The following is a 14,267-nucleotide window of genomic DNA, read 5'->3' on the forward strand; positions in this document are numbered from 1 at the left end:
TCACACACACACACTCACTAACCCACACACCCACTGACTCACCCACTCACTCCATACAGGCAGCCACACACCCCCTCACCCACCAACACAGACACTCATACAGGTACTCACACAACCGATTAATCACCCATACTGCCACTCACATACCCACTCACTCACCCAGGCAGCCAACTTGGACACCAACTGACAGACTGATGCAAACATGCACACAACAAGTCACTTACCCATACACACTGAGACACATAATCACTCACTTGTACAGTCAGTCACACACCCACTGAATCATCCATACTGGCACTCATACACCCACTGATTCATCAATACACCTTGGTATATATATTTAACACTCATAAACTTTCTGAAACCACACAGTCCCTGGATAATGTCATCATTGATGTCATTTGAGATGCCATCAGTCATGTCACTGACCATGTCATGAGTGATGTAATATGTGAGGTTATTAGCAGTGGATTGCGGGGGTGCGAGTTATAGTTAGCTCAGCTAACTATGACTGCTTCATTTCACTTGTTTTGTACAAGTTAAACCCGAGCCTAACTATAACATCCCTGTAACCTTTATATATCATAATAGAGTGTACAAAGGGTGCCCTTTTGACATGTGTGTTGATATATATATATATCAACACGCCCGATACCTAAATGAAAACAGGTTTCGGCACACTCTGGTTCGCTTTGAAGCAGACTTTAATTGTGGCTCTGGTGACGCATTTTGACCCGTCAGCGCGGTTATTCTCACAACAACTGCAAGTCACCATTTAGATTTTTTTATACACCCACCCATGGGTTTAACCTTTCTTTAAAGTGACAGTGCTCTAAAAACTCATATATTCTGCACATTGACACTGTACATCTCATTAAACTTTACCATTATAGTATCAATACATCTCGTTACAAGTGACAATACCAGTGTAACAAGACACTAAAAAAAAGAAATATATAACTCATGCTTTTGGACGGTCCATAATCGATGTTACAAAGTCCTGGTCACACAGCACCATTAATACAGGCCAGTCTGATACCTTGAAACTTGATTTACAAAAGAACATCACAGGCAAGTGTCCTAAAGTGCAATATGCATGTACAAATTAGCATGTTATACAAAAATATTATTTTGTGCAAACTGTTGCACAATGATGTGCAAAAGTATGCATAAAGTGCAGAATTCTTCCTATCTTGCTTCCACATTGCTCATCCTGTATACCAAAGAACTCCATTTCATCAGAGAGAAACCAATCAGCACTCAAGCACAGACAATTAAGTGCAAGTGCCCTTTTTTAAAAGCGCAAAGTGCATTGGTGCAAATTGGCATTGGTATGCAAAAATAAAAACATTTGACGTGTGTGTGTGTATATATATATATTTATATATATATATATATATATAAATATACACACACACACATAAAGGGTGCCTTTTTTACACATATATATATATCTATATATATATGGATAGATATATATTTCTATCTATCTATATACACACACACATATATGTTTCTGAAGGAACCTGATTGAATCCGAGAATATATATATGTATACAGCCGGACTGACTTCCACTTGCTTGGTTGAAACGTATGCGGGGACCCAGGTGAGGCTTCAGGACTTACTTCAACCGGGTTCACCACGCCTTGCCCTGCAGTACACCAGCCACATGGGTTCCAACTTTGTTTCCCCACGCAACACCTGCCCGAAAACAATGCATCTTGGGAGTTGCAGTTTCTACAGCGCTGCACTTGGTGGGCGATCACATGACTGGGGATGGAGGGTGCTCCCACCAATGGGAGTCTGCAGTACCATTTCAAAGAGAAGGCGTGGCTATGTACTTGGTGAGCAGTGGCGTCTGAGGAAGGCCACACGGCCGAAATGCATCACGCTCTTTCTGCTGTCCAATAAAGCCCTTACCTGGATTCCTTGTGCGGCCTCTTCCTTTCAGCGTGCTGGAGGGGCTCTGGGATATTTGTCGCGCCAGCCAGAGGCGCGTTAAGAGGCCCCGTTTCGCAAGCTGGCAGGTGTCTTCACTGGCTTCTGCATCTGCAGGTTTCGTTGTTTTCCAAGGGATTGGATTGACACCAGCACACCTCGCAGTGTTTGTTCAGGATGGTTTGCTGCCAGTTGGCAGCTCGTGACTTCACGTAGTTATTTTGACTTATTACAGTCAACTTACAGCCGGACTGACTTCCACTTGCTTGGTTGAAACGTATGCGGGGACCCAGGTGAGGCTTCAGGACTTACTTCAACCGGGTTCACCACGCCTTGCCCTGCAGTACACCAGCCACATGGGTTCCAACTTTGTTTCCCCACGCAACACCTGCCCGAAAACAATGCATCTTGGGAGTTGCAGTTTCTACAGCGCTGCACTTGGTGGGCGATCACATGACTGGGGATGGAGGGTGCTCCCACCAATGGGAGTCTGCAGTACCATTTAAAAGAGAAGGCGTGGCTATGTACTTGGTGAGCAGCGGCGTCTGAGGAAGGCCACACGGCCGAAATGCATCACGCTCTTTCTGCTGTCCAATAAAGCCCTTACCTGGATTCCTTGTGCGGCCTCTTCCTTTCAGCGTGCTGGAGGGGCTCTGGGATATTTGTCGCGCCAGCCAGAGGCGCGTTAAGAGGCCCCGTTTCGCAAGCTGGCAGGTGTCTTCACTGGCTTCTGCATCTGCAGGTTTCGTTGTTTTCCAAGGGATTGGATTGACACCAGCACACCTCGCAGTGTTTGTTCAGGATGGTTTGCTGCCAGTTGGCAGCTCGTGACTTCACGTAGTTATTTTGACTTATTACAGTCAACTTACAGCCGGACTGACTTCCACTTGCTTGGTTGAAACGTATGCGGGGACCCAGGTGAGGCTTCAGGACTTACTTCAACCGGGTTCACCACGCCTTGCCCTGCAGTACACCAGCCACATGGGTTCCAACTTTGTTTCCCCACGCAACACCTGCCCGAAAACAATGCATCTTGGGAGTTGCAGTTTCTACAGCGCTGCACTTGGTGGGCGATCACATGACTGGGGATGGAGGGTGCTCCCACCAATGGGAGTCTGCAGTACCATTTAAAAGAGAAGGCGTGGCTATGTACTTGGTGAGCAGCGGCGTCTGAGGAAGGCCACACGGCCGAAATGCATCACGCTCTTTCTGCTGTCCAATAAAGCCCTTACCTGGATTCCTTGTGCGGCCTCTTCCTTTCAGCGTGCTGGAGGGGCTCTGGGATATTTGTCGCGCCAGCCAGAGGCGCGTTAAGAGGCCCCGTTTCGCAAGCTGGCAGGTGTCTTCACTGGCTTCTGCATCTGCAGGTTTCGTTGTTTTCCAAGGGATTGGATTGACACCAGCACACCTCGCAGTGTTTGTTCAGGATGGTTTGCTGCCAGTTGGCAGCTCGTGACTTCACGTAGTTATTTTGACTTATTACAGTCAACTTACAGCCGGACTGACTTCCACTTGCTTGGTTGAAACATATGCGGGGACCCAGGTGAGGCTTCAGGACTTACTTCAACCGGGTTCACCACGCCTTGCCCTGCAGTACACCAGCCACATGGGTTCCAACTTTGTTTCCCCACGCAACACCTGCCCGAAAACAATGCATCTTGGGAGTTGCAGTTTCTACAGCGCTGCACTTGGTGGGCGATCACATGACTGGGGATGGAGGGTGCTGCCATCAATGGGAGTCTGCAGTACCATTTAAAAGAGAAGGCGTGGCTATGTACTTGGTGAGCAGCGGCGTCTGAGGAAGGCCACACGGCCGAAATGCATCACGCTCTTTCTGCTGTCCAATAAAGCCCTTACCTGGATTCCTTGTGCGGCCTCTTCCTTTCAGCGTGCTGGAGGGGCTCTGGGATATTTGTCGCGCCAGCCAGAGGCGCGTTAAGAGGCCCCGTTTCGCAAGCTGGCAGGTGTCTTCACTGGCTTCTGCATCTGCAGGTTTCGTTGTTTTCCAAGGGATTGGATTGACACCAGCACACCTCGCAGTGTTTGTTCAGGATGGTTTGCTGCCAGTTGGCAGCTCGTGACTTCACGTAGTTATTTTGACTTATTACAGTCAACTTACAGCCGGACTGACTTCCACTTGCTTGGTTGAAACGTATGCGGGGACCCAGGTGAGGCTTCAGGACTTACTTCAACCGGGTTCACCACGCCTTGCCCTGCAGTACACCAGCCACATGGGTTCCAACTTTGTTTCCCCACGCAACACCTGCCCGAAAACAATGCATCTTGGGAGTTGCAGTTTCTACAGCGCTGCACTTGGTGGGCGATCACATGACTGGGGATGGAGGGTGCTCCCACCAATGGGAGTCTGCAGTACCATTTAAAAGAGAAGGCGTGGCTATGTACTTGGTGAGCAGCGGCGTCTGAGGAAGGCCACACGGCCGAAATGCATCACGCTCTTTCTGCTGTCCAATAAAGCCCTTACCTGGATTCCTTGTGCGGCCTCTTCCTTTCAGCGTGCTGGAGGGGCTCTGGGATATTTGTCGCGCCAGCCAGAGGCGCGTTAAGAGGCCCCGTTTCGCAAGCTGGCAGGTGTCTTCACTGGCTTCTGCATCTGCAGGTTTCGTTGTTTTCCAAGGGATTGGATTGACACCAGCACACCTCGCAGTGTTTGTTCAGGATGGTTTGCTGCCAGTTGGCAGCTCGTGACTTCACGTAGTTATTTTGACTTATTACAGTCAACTTACAGCCGGACTGACTTCCACTTGCTTGGTTGAAACGTATGCGGGGACCCAGGTGAGGCTTCAGGACTTACTTCAACCGGGTTCACCACGCCTTGCCCTGCAGTACACCAGCCACATGGGTTCCAACTTTGTTTCCCCACGCAACACCTGCCCGAAAACAATGCATCTTGGGAGTTGCAGTTTCTACAGCGCTGCACTTGGTGGGCGATCACATGACTGGGGATGGAGGGTGCTCCCACCAATGGGAGTCTGCAGTACCATTTAAAAGAGAAGGCGTGGCTATGTACTTGGTGAGCAGCGGCGTCTGAGGAAGGCCACACAGCCGAAATGCATCACGCTCTTTCTGCTGTCCAATAAAGCCCTTACCTGGATTCCTTGTGCGGCCTCTTCCTTTCAGCGTGCTGGAGGGGCTCTGGGATATTTGTCGCGCCAGACAGAGGCGCGTTAAGAGGCCCCGTTTCGCATGCTGGCAGGTGTCTTCACTGGCTTCTGCATCTGCAGGTTTCGTTGTTTTCCAAGGGATTGGATTGACACCAGCACACCTCGCAGTGTTTGTTCAGGATGGTTTGCTGCCAGTTGGCAGCTCGTGACTTCACGTAGTTATTTTGACTTATTACAGTCAACTTACAGCCGGACTGACTTCCACTTGCTTGGTTGAAACGTATGCGGGGACCCAGGTGAGGCTTCAGGACTTACTTCAACCGGGTTCACCACGCCTTGCCCTGCAGTACACCAGCCACATGGGTTCCAACTTTGTTTCCCCACGCAACACCTGCCCGAAAACAATGCATCTTGGGAGTTGCAGTTTCTACAGCGCTGCACTTGGTGGGCGATCACATGACTGGGGATGGAGGGTGCTCCCACCAATGGGAGTCTGCAGTACCATTTAAAAGAGAAGGCGTGGCTATGTACTTGGTGAGCAGCGGCGTCTGAGGAAGGCCACACGGCCGAAATGCATCACGCTCTTTCTGCTGTCCAATAAAGCCCTTACCTGGATTCCTTGTGCGGCCTCTTCCTTTCAGCGTGCTGGAGGGGCTCTGGGATATGTATTTATATATACACATGTCAATAGGGCACAAGAGCTCCACTGCACTTGCTAGCCATTTATTTTCTTTCCCTCTCATGGGACATGAACATCTCCTTGTAATGGGTTAGCAGGTACATGGAGTGGTGCCTGATCATTTCTAGGCAATGGCTAATTCCTGAAAGAGGTAGTTTGGTGCTCACTTCTGAATCGCCTCATGCATGTGCCATCAGTCGTGACTTCACACACATAACAAATGGACCTGGGAGGAATTCCCAGTCCCTCCCAGTTCCATACAAAGATTGAGTTGGTGTGTGGGATTATGACTAAAGCCAGATATTACTGACCTCAGTGCCACCTTAGTCATTCCTGGCAGCACAATCTACTGTTTGCTGAGTGTGGAAGAGAGAAAGGAGGTTGGAGAGAGGGCGGGAGGGGCAGCCCAGCTTACAATGGGGATGCATTAGAACTGAGTCTCAGCAGAGCCAAGAAGAAGCTGTCTAGTGAAAACATGTTGGTAATATTGATCTACAGCAAGGAGGGCAGGGTGGTAAGTGGAGGTCTGTATCAACTAGTTTTAATAATGATGCTATTTACTAGCTAATCAGTGAAGGAAATGGAGGTAGCATGCCAATAACTACTAAAGAATAGCAAGTCCAGGAGTCTGTGATCAGAAGAGACGAATGGCCAACTGATAGACGGAAATGTGTTCAGAAGTTACCAGGGATCATAATTTGGTTGAAATGACTAGTCATACACAGGTAGAAGATGCAGGTAGTTACACAAGTCCAGTAATTACCAATAGAAGAGCATCACAATATCTCCAGGTGCTGACAGATAGCAACAATTTATTATTGCATCTACAGTGCTTCTACAATTGATACTTTTACAGTTCTTATAACATACAAATAAACCTTCTGAAACCAACCTTTAACGTTATCTTGGAAAACAATTTGGGCAGTATTTAACATATTTATTTTGTTGTTTATAGATTCACATATGAACAATATGTTCTAAGTCTTATGTGGAAAGTAAAAACAATACATCAAATGATTGTCTTATGAATACATCAACACCCACCTCCCAGTATTATAGCACACTGATAATTGCAAACATGATCTGCTACTATGCAGTCATGAAAATGCAAGGGCACCATGAGACAGGATGAAGGGATGTGTCGTACTCATGCATATGACATTGATGTATTTAAAGTGGCTTTTGATTCCTCAAGCTATGGTAGTATGTATTTGTTAAATGGCATAGAGAAAGTGTTATTCTTTGTTTCCTTTAATCTTCATAATTAAGGCAGTTAATTTATGGGTGTCATGGAGAAGGGGTATGGTGACTGATACTTAAAATACCTCGGGTCTAATCATAATTACAATGATACTAGAAACATACACAAAGGGGTGTATAAAATGTATTTGTATTCTTTTTTCTCAAACTATAGTTAAGGGGTGTGTGTGTGTGTTTGTTTTTGTGCAATCCCATGTCAAGAAAGTCTTTGCATGTGGGGTAGCTCTGTCTTCGGTTGTTACATAGAGCATTTCAATGACCATGGATAGTCCTCTGGAGAATTAGATTTTGTGGAAATATTGGAGATTGGTAGATAGAAAAAGTGTTCTCATTGCCTGGAGCTTAAAAGTCTGTGTTTGCGTAATGTTAAAGTTTTTTTAAACAATGTCTTAAAATATACCACTTACTGCCTTTACTGTAGAGTTAGTTTTAGTTTTCTCTTTGCCAGTGTACATTTATGTACCATTTGAATGTTATTTGCATGGCCGATAATACTACACTATAAAGTTTCTTTAAAACTAGACAATATTTAAAAAGAAATAGAAAATAAATGTTGAGGGTTGTCAGAAAGATCAGGGACATGGAGCACTGTATCAGGTTCAACAGATAACTTGAACTGTTCACTTCTTTACAGTGTTCTTAAATGAAGCAGGATTTAACTTTGTGAAGAAATGCATTCATTCCGTGGAGACGCGAGGTATGCATTAGATTTTTTTATTATGAGGCAGCTTTTTTGCATTATTTGTTTTGTTGGTTGAACAACTCTTAAATTGATAATCAAGAGCTGAATACAAGGGTCATTCATCACTATTTGTGTTCTTAGATTATTAGGCGTGCATTACAGAAACTCTACCTGACAAGAAGTTTGGATTGACACCGTAACTTATTTTCTATAAATATTAAAAATGTAAAAGTAAATACAAATGTATATATATATATATATATATATAAAGTAAATGCTGTAAATGTATTCATATCAATGTTAATAATCATGCCTGTTTCTTATCTTGTCCTATTTAGGAATAACTATTTTGGGTCTCTACAGAATAGGAGGTGTCAATTCAAAAGTTCAAAAACTGATGACCACTACGTTTTGTAAGTGTTTAAAAATTGTATACAGTATGAGTCATACAATTGTTAGTAGATTAATTTTGTGGTTATATTTTCTAAATACAGGTATTATCCTCAATATCATTGTTGTAACTGTTATGTTTACTAATCTGTTTGCCTTTGTCGCTCTCTTGACAAAATATTCCCTTCTTGATGAACATGCAACACAACCTCTAGTACTATTTTGTTAATTAATTGTTTGTTTTTTCAAAAGTGAAACCTTTTCATTTTCTCAGAGAAGTACACAGGGATCCTCTTAATTGTCTGATTGTACCTTTAGCCACAGAGAGGCTAGATGAAACTGTGACCGCCAAACAAACGGTGTCATTGCAAGTGCTTTATTAACACTATATTTAACCACAAACATTTGTTACCAGTTCACTTTTTTCCAGCCTTCCCCCAGGTGGGTGGCACAAGGGAAATCAGATAGTTCATTGACTGGCTCAGGAAATAAAAAATAGTGCACCGATTGTGGGACCCTTGTAAAAATTTAATTTTAATTATCTTTCCGTTTTCAGACCCCTGAAGAAGGGTCTCTCTGTTGACCCGAAATGCATTGGGTTGTGTAAAAATGTAAAACTAATCTGTTTCTTCATCAAAGAAACTCGGAATAAAAAACAGTATGGAAACAGGAATGAAATAAATCACAATGATTATAAAGCTGGATTGAATTGTATGGAATCATTTTACTAAAAGGATTAACTGGAAAAAGACCTTCAATAGGTCCTAGTATATTTGTGCGCGCCTCCTACCTGGAAGTGGTAAACACTACTTTCTCCTAATTCGTTACCCTTGTAAAAATGTCATTCCTTTTTTTCAGCTCCAAAGTCTCCACCAGATATGGATATTGATCTTGAAATGTGGGACAATAAAACAGTAACAAGCGGGCTTAAAAACTACCTCAGGTAAGTCAAGTTATGTTGAGCACATGTGTCAGAAAATGTTAAAATACTATTTTATTTTAAATATTATTTCAAATAGAATGTGCTGACTAAATATTCTTATTAAAATATCAATGTGCATCTACAATTGCTAATTTTGTAATTCCTATACCATAAAAATGAACCGTCTGAAATTAACCTTCATCTTTATCTTGGGAAGGAATATGAGCAGTATTTGACATTTCTTTGAGGAAATTAAAGTGCTAAATTTGCACGACCTAAAAAATGTATCGTTCTGAAGCAAGTTAGAAAATAAACACAGACTCACCAAATTACAAAAAGGTGTTACCAAAATCTTTTTTCAAAATAAGTTTCACATTGCAAGCAAAAGATTGTAAATCACCAAGGGTCCGATTATAAAGTCGGTCGGATTTGTCTCCGACCGACATAATCGCGGAATTCGGGACAGACTGACCTCTGCTCACAATTACGATGCTACCGCACATAGTGCAGTCGCATATACTCCCATTTCCCTATGGGAGATTGTGTTCATCCCTGCACTGTGTAGCAGGCACCTCTAGGTGCTTGTCACACAGTGCAAGGATCAACAGGGAGGCATTATAGGGTCTCCCTCGGTATGCAACCGGATGCCTCAAAGAGAAGGGGGCCCTGCTAGGGGCCCCCAAACTCACATTCCAACAGGCTAGCCATGTCAAAATGCCCGGAATGGAAAGCCTGTGGTCCGACGTGGAAAGCCTGTGGGAAACCAAGCATCCTAATCCCAACGGCGGAAACGCTATACAATGGTATTACTGGTCGGTCTCTGACTCGCCGACGGGCTCCACGAACACGTCGGAATTCAGCCAGAATGACCAGCCAGTTTCAATTCTGATCACCTACATTGTAATTAAACAGTCAGAATTGAAACCAATGATCTTGGTCAGAAAACCTAAATTATAATAGTCCCCCAAATGTTCATTCAGTCATCTTTAAATTATTATAATAATAAAGGTTAAAACAGCAGCAGTATATGTATTGATAGAAGGCAAACCATCATATGTGATTTTAGAGAGAATTAACTGTGTTTCTCTCATATTTAATTTGAAGTTATCATTGTCAGTTACTTGTTTGCTAGCATAATTTGAAAACCATAAAATTTTTCTGTATAAACCATTTATGAAACTTTTCTTTCTCTTCCGACCAGGTGTCTCTCAGAGCCACTGATGACATTTAAGCTCCATAAAGATCTGATTCTTGCAGTTAGTAAGTAAAATGTTAAAACACAGTTGAAGTTTGCTCTAATTTTTATTGCAACATCTAAACGCGTCATTGAGCAATACAGTGCAAATGCACATCTTTATTTAAAAACATATTCACACAAACAAATTTAAATATCGCCAGTACAATTGTATGTTGTGTAAAATATATGGGATGTAACCTACATATTATACTCCAATTTTTAAACTGCAGTTGCATTTCCCAAAGTCTTATTTACATTTGAAGTTTTAAGACCATAAATTCCATCTAATTCTGTGAAAAACCTGCCTAGTTGGTAAAATGTACTGGAGTGAACTTTGTGGAAATGGATGTCCTCAGCTCACTGTTTTTAAGATCCGGAACCTTTGCGCCACGCAAAGGGGCGCAAGGGTGACGCAAAACCTAAGTGAGATTTATCAAGCCATGCAAGGCCACCTTACGTGGCCCTGTATGGCTTGATAAATCAAGAGTAACACAAATCTAGAATAACACAAATCTCTGCCTTCCGTTTCTCTGACCCAGGGAGGCTTTACATGGATGGAGCATAGGTGCTCCCACACATCCACCTATGGATTTTGGCTCATTCCCAGATTTTACCTGGGAATGCGCTAAACTGCTGTGCCTCCCCAGTTGAGGCATAAAAAGAGAAATTTCTTTATTTCTCCTAGTCTTTTCCTCTTTCTACATGTGCTGCTTCCTGCACAAAAACAATCCGACCTTCAACACAGACACAATTGCCTCATGACGCAAGGGTGCCTTCATTGGCGTTAGGCAGCCAAAAGTGTGCCAGCACTAGGAAAGGACATGAAACCACTGTATAATAATTAATACAGTGCATTCCTGCCCTTTCACCCAGCACAGAAAGGTGGCTTGCTGCGTTGGCTGCATAAAAAAGAATGATAAATCTGCCTCTAGTTCTTAGTTCGTAAATAGTGATGATATATTTGTTGGTTAAACATAAATCCCAAAGATGTTCCAGATATTATGTCATGTCAAATGGTATCATAAAAAAAGTCTCCCAGTCTTTTGTTCAAGGGATTACTACTTCTGTTTCCTTAATGGAAGTCTCCTACATTTCTTCTCAATGCAGACAGTATTGATGGAAGGCACCTGTGCAGAATATTAAAGGTCAATCTTTTGGTGCTGCCTGGTAATTCTGCTCTTTTATATACTGAGAGTTGTTAGGTCTTGCCCTCCAACTTTTGAGAAATTGTTCCTGATTGGCTACTACAAACTGGGACTCATCTCCCCTCTTTATGCTCCAATACGAAACCCTGTGTTTGTAAAGCAATAGGCCCTGATCTCTGCCCCTTTATTTGCTGAACATGCCTTCCAACCTCCAGAATAGTGGCCCTCAGTGTAAAAAAATGCAGGATGTTTTGGGGGAGCCTGTTCCCTTTTTTTTAATCTCTCCAACTGAAATCTGTGCTGGCTTCCTTTTGCGTCATTCCCGCCATGGTCCGTGCAGGTAACATCGGTGAGGTGGTGGGCCGCGTGGGACGAGGGACGATGCCGAGGGGAAATGATTTATTTATTTAATTTTCCCTCTGCATCGTCCCTCGAAATCCCCCCCCACGCGACATCACTTCCCCACCGTTGTTACCTGCATTGACTGTGGCTGCATCATTCTGAAGGTGATATTTACTCCCACCAGCCCACCCATGGTAAATTGAGCCCTAAAATGCTGAAGCATGCTCGCACTGTCCTTAGAAGACTAGTTGTTTCAAGAGGCGATTACTTTGATTAGGAAGATGTTAATGATGTTGGCCATGGCAGAGGTAAGGAAGATCGCATCGTCTTTAATGATACATTTTGAGATGAGGAGTATGTTGACAGTAAGTGTCAGTGATTGTGAGGGACAACCTGGATCCTCTCAGTGGACCGAGGCAGAGAATTCATCTTCTCTCCATGTCACAGGAATCAAGCTATTCTGGCCGAAGAGGGGCGAAACCTGGAAACCGGTCCTAGGATGCCTGTTTCCAGTCCAGGGAGGACCTGGCTTGGCAGTTCGGGCTGGACTGTTCCCATGAGGCACAGGGTCAAGACTGATTTGCATATGGCTGGGTTCAAACTGGAATGGCATGGTGAGCAAAAAAACGATGGATTTAGGCCCAGATCTCTGTACCGGGGTGAATGTATGACATTGTTCTGCATTCTGTCCATGAACTGTTGCTTTGGCACCCGTGTACACGCAGCAGGATTTCTGCCACTTGTAATTTCAATACTATGCTGAACTCTACAAAGACCCCCCAATCCTCCCAGGTTAAGGAAATTAAACTTATCCTGGCTAATACCAATTTGTTGGAACACTCCACAAGAAATAAAGGGGGCCATTAGACCTTGGCCCTGGGCAAGCCCCCAGGACTTGACAGAATCCCGAAGCAGTTTGATAAAACATACCCAACAACTCTTGCCCTGAAGTTGTTACAGCTTTTCCAGATAGCTTTGGACACTAGAACACTCCCTCTAGCAAAGCACAAGGCAGTCACGGTCCTGATACTAAAACCACTCAAAGACCCTCTTGATCCTACATCATACAGGCCAATCGTGCCATTGAATATGGACTATAAAATACTTACCAAGCTCTTAGCTGACCGCATATATATGGAGTTGTCTCTCATTTCATTCACTCAGACCAGAATGATTTAATACCAACTAGGTCTACTTCCCTTCACATCCGGAGGCTGTATAGGCTGATGGACGCTGCCCTGGGCCTATGGCCATTTTTGGCAGCTTTAATTCTAGTCCTAGAAATGGCCTTTGGTAACCCTAATTGGTCATATCTGTTTCTGGTCCTCCGAAGATTCTGTTTGAGACCCATGGGACCCATGTTTATACACACAGTCCACTTTTTTATTTAGGTCCACCGGCACGGATTAAGCTTGGAACCCACCTCTCCCCATATGTAAGTTAGCAGGGGGACACATCAGGGCTGCCCCTTCTTCCCTCTATTATTTGCTCTGGCAGTTAAACCCGTAGCAGCTCAAATCACAGAGGTTGTCAAGTATGGGGAATCCCTCTTTTGGATGATCTGAAAGCCATATCTCTGTATGCCGATGATGTCATCTTATATGTCTACGATGTTAGGGACAGTCTCAATACAATTGTCCAAATCCCTAGAGACATTCGGTCATCCCTTGGGAGTCCTCATCAATAAGGTTGTCTCTTCCCTTGATGTCAATAGACATCTCCCATCCAGTATGCACTTTCAGTGGGGAAGGGCACAAGGATCGGGTCAGATGGAAGGGTCTACCTTCTGGTATCTCGGAATTAATGTATTTCATTATATAAATGACCTCCGGAGTGGTGACTTGCCTCTGTTCCCAGGTGAACTTTGGAAATCGCTTCCATTATCAGTCAAAGGCAGAGTTACCATCTCTAAGATGGTAATTGTCCCGCGATTACTATATTACATTGTCAATCTTCCCCTACTCCATATTGCATTTTCATTACAGAACTGGATTCACTCCTGATAGAAGTCATATCAGCAATGGGCCACCAGCATGTAGCTATCTCAGTTTTGCGGCTCCCTTCTGCACAGAGCGGCCTAGGGGCCCCTCATTTTGAAGCCTACGATCTGGCAGCCCAGCTGCAGTGACTGTCCAGATGGCTAGTGGGACAGGGCCACGAGGAAACAAGAATTCCTCTTTCGCTGTTGACCCAGACTGCGATATATGATCTGACTGTCCTGGGAGGGCATGTCCCCGGGGTCTCCCCCGATTGGTCAACATGGCCTTCGAATGCCTGACATGGCTCTATTCACATAGGTAAACTAAATACTTGTACACCCCTAACCTTCCGCTTCTGAGCCTCCCACATCAACAAACACGCTTAGATGATCAACCCCTGATGTCCTGGACAGATGAAGGAATAAATACCATTGGAGACCTATTCAAAAATGACCAATTACAATCATTCCAAGATCTTATCCTAAAATTGCCCACTTCACGAATGTCAATTCCTAATGTACTCCTACCTCCAACACACGCCGGTCCATATGGGAGAATGATACAAAGGGG

At 44.2% G+C, this 14,267-nt stretch overlaps 1 protein-coding gene across 3 annotated transcripts in view; it reads left to right on the forward strand.

The window, feature by feature from the left end:
* Nucleotides 1-14,267, forward strand: part of ARHGAP42 (Rho GTPase activating protein 42) — a 609,563-nt gene that overhangs the window by 511,687 nt on the left and 83,609 nt on the right. For all 3 annotated transcript variants that reach the window (XM_085621436.1, XM_085621434.1, XM_085621435.1), the window contains exons 13-16: nt 7,635-7,697; nt 8,021-8,095; nt 8,931-9,015; nt 10,196-10,254. In XM_085621436.1, the coding sequence (XP_085477562.1) occupies nt 7,635-7,697; nt 8,021-8,095; nt 8,931-9,015; nt 10,196-10,254 (282 nt within the window). The remainder of the gene's footprint in view (nt 1-7,634; nt 7,698-8,020; nt 8,096-8,930; nt 9,016-10,195; nt 10,255-14,267) is intronic.

The sequence above is a fragment of the Triturus cristatus genome, chromosome 8, assembly GCF_964204655.1.
Source record: "Triturus cristatus chromosome 8, aTriCri1.1, whole genome shotgun sequence".
In the NCBI taxonomy this organism is placed as follows: domain Eukaryota; kingdom Metazoa; phylum Chordata; class Amphibia; order Caudata; family Salamandridae; genus Triturus; species Triturus cristatus.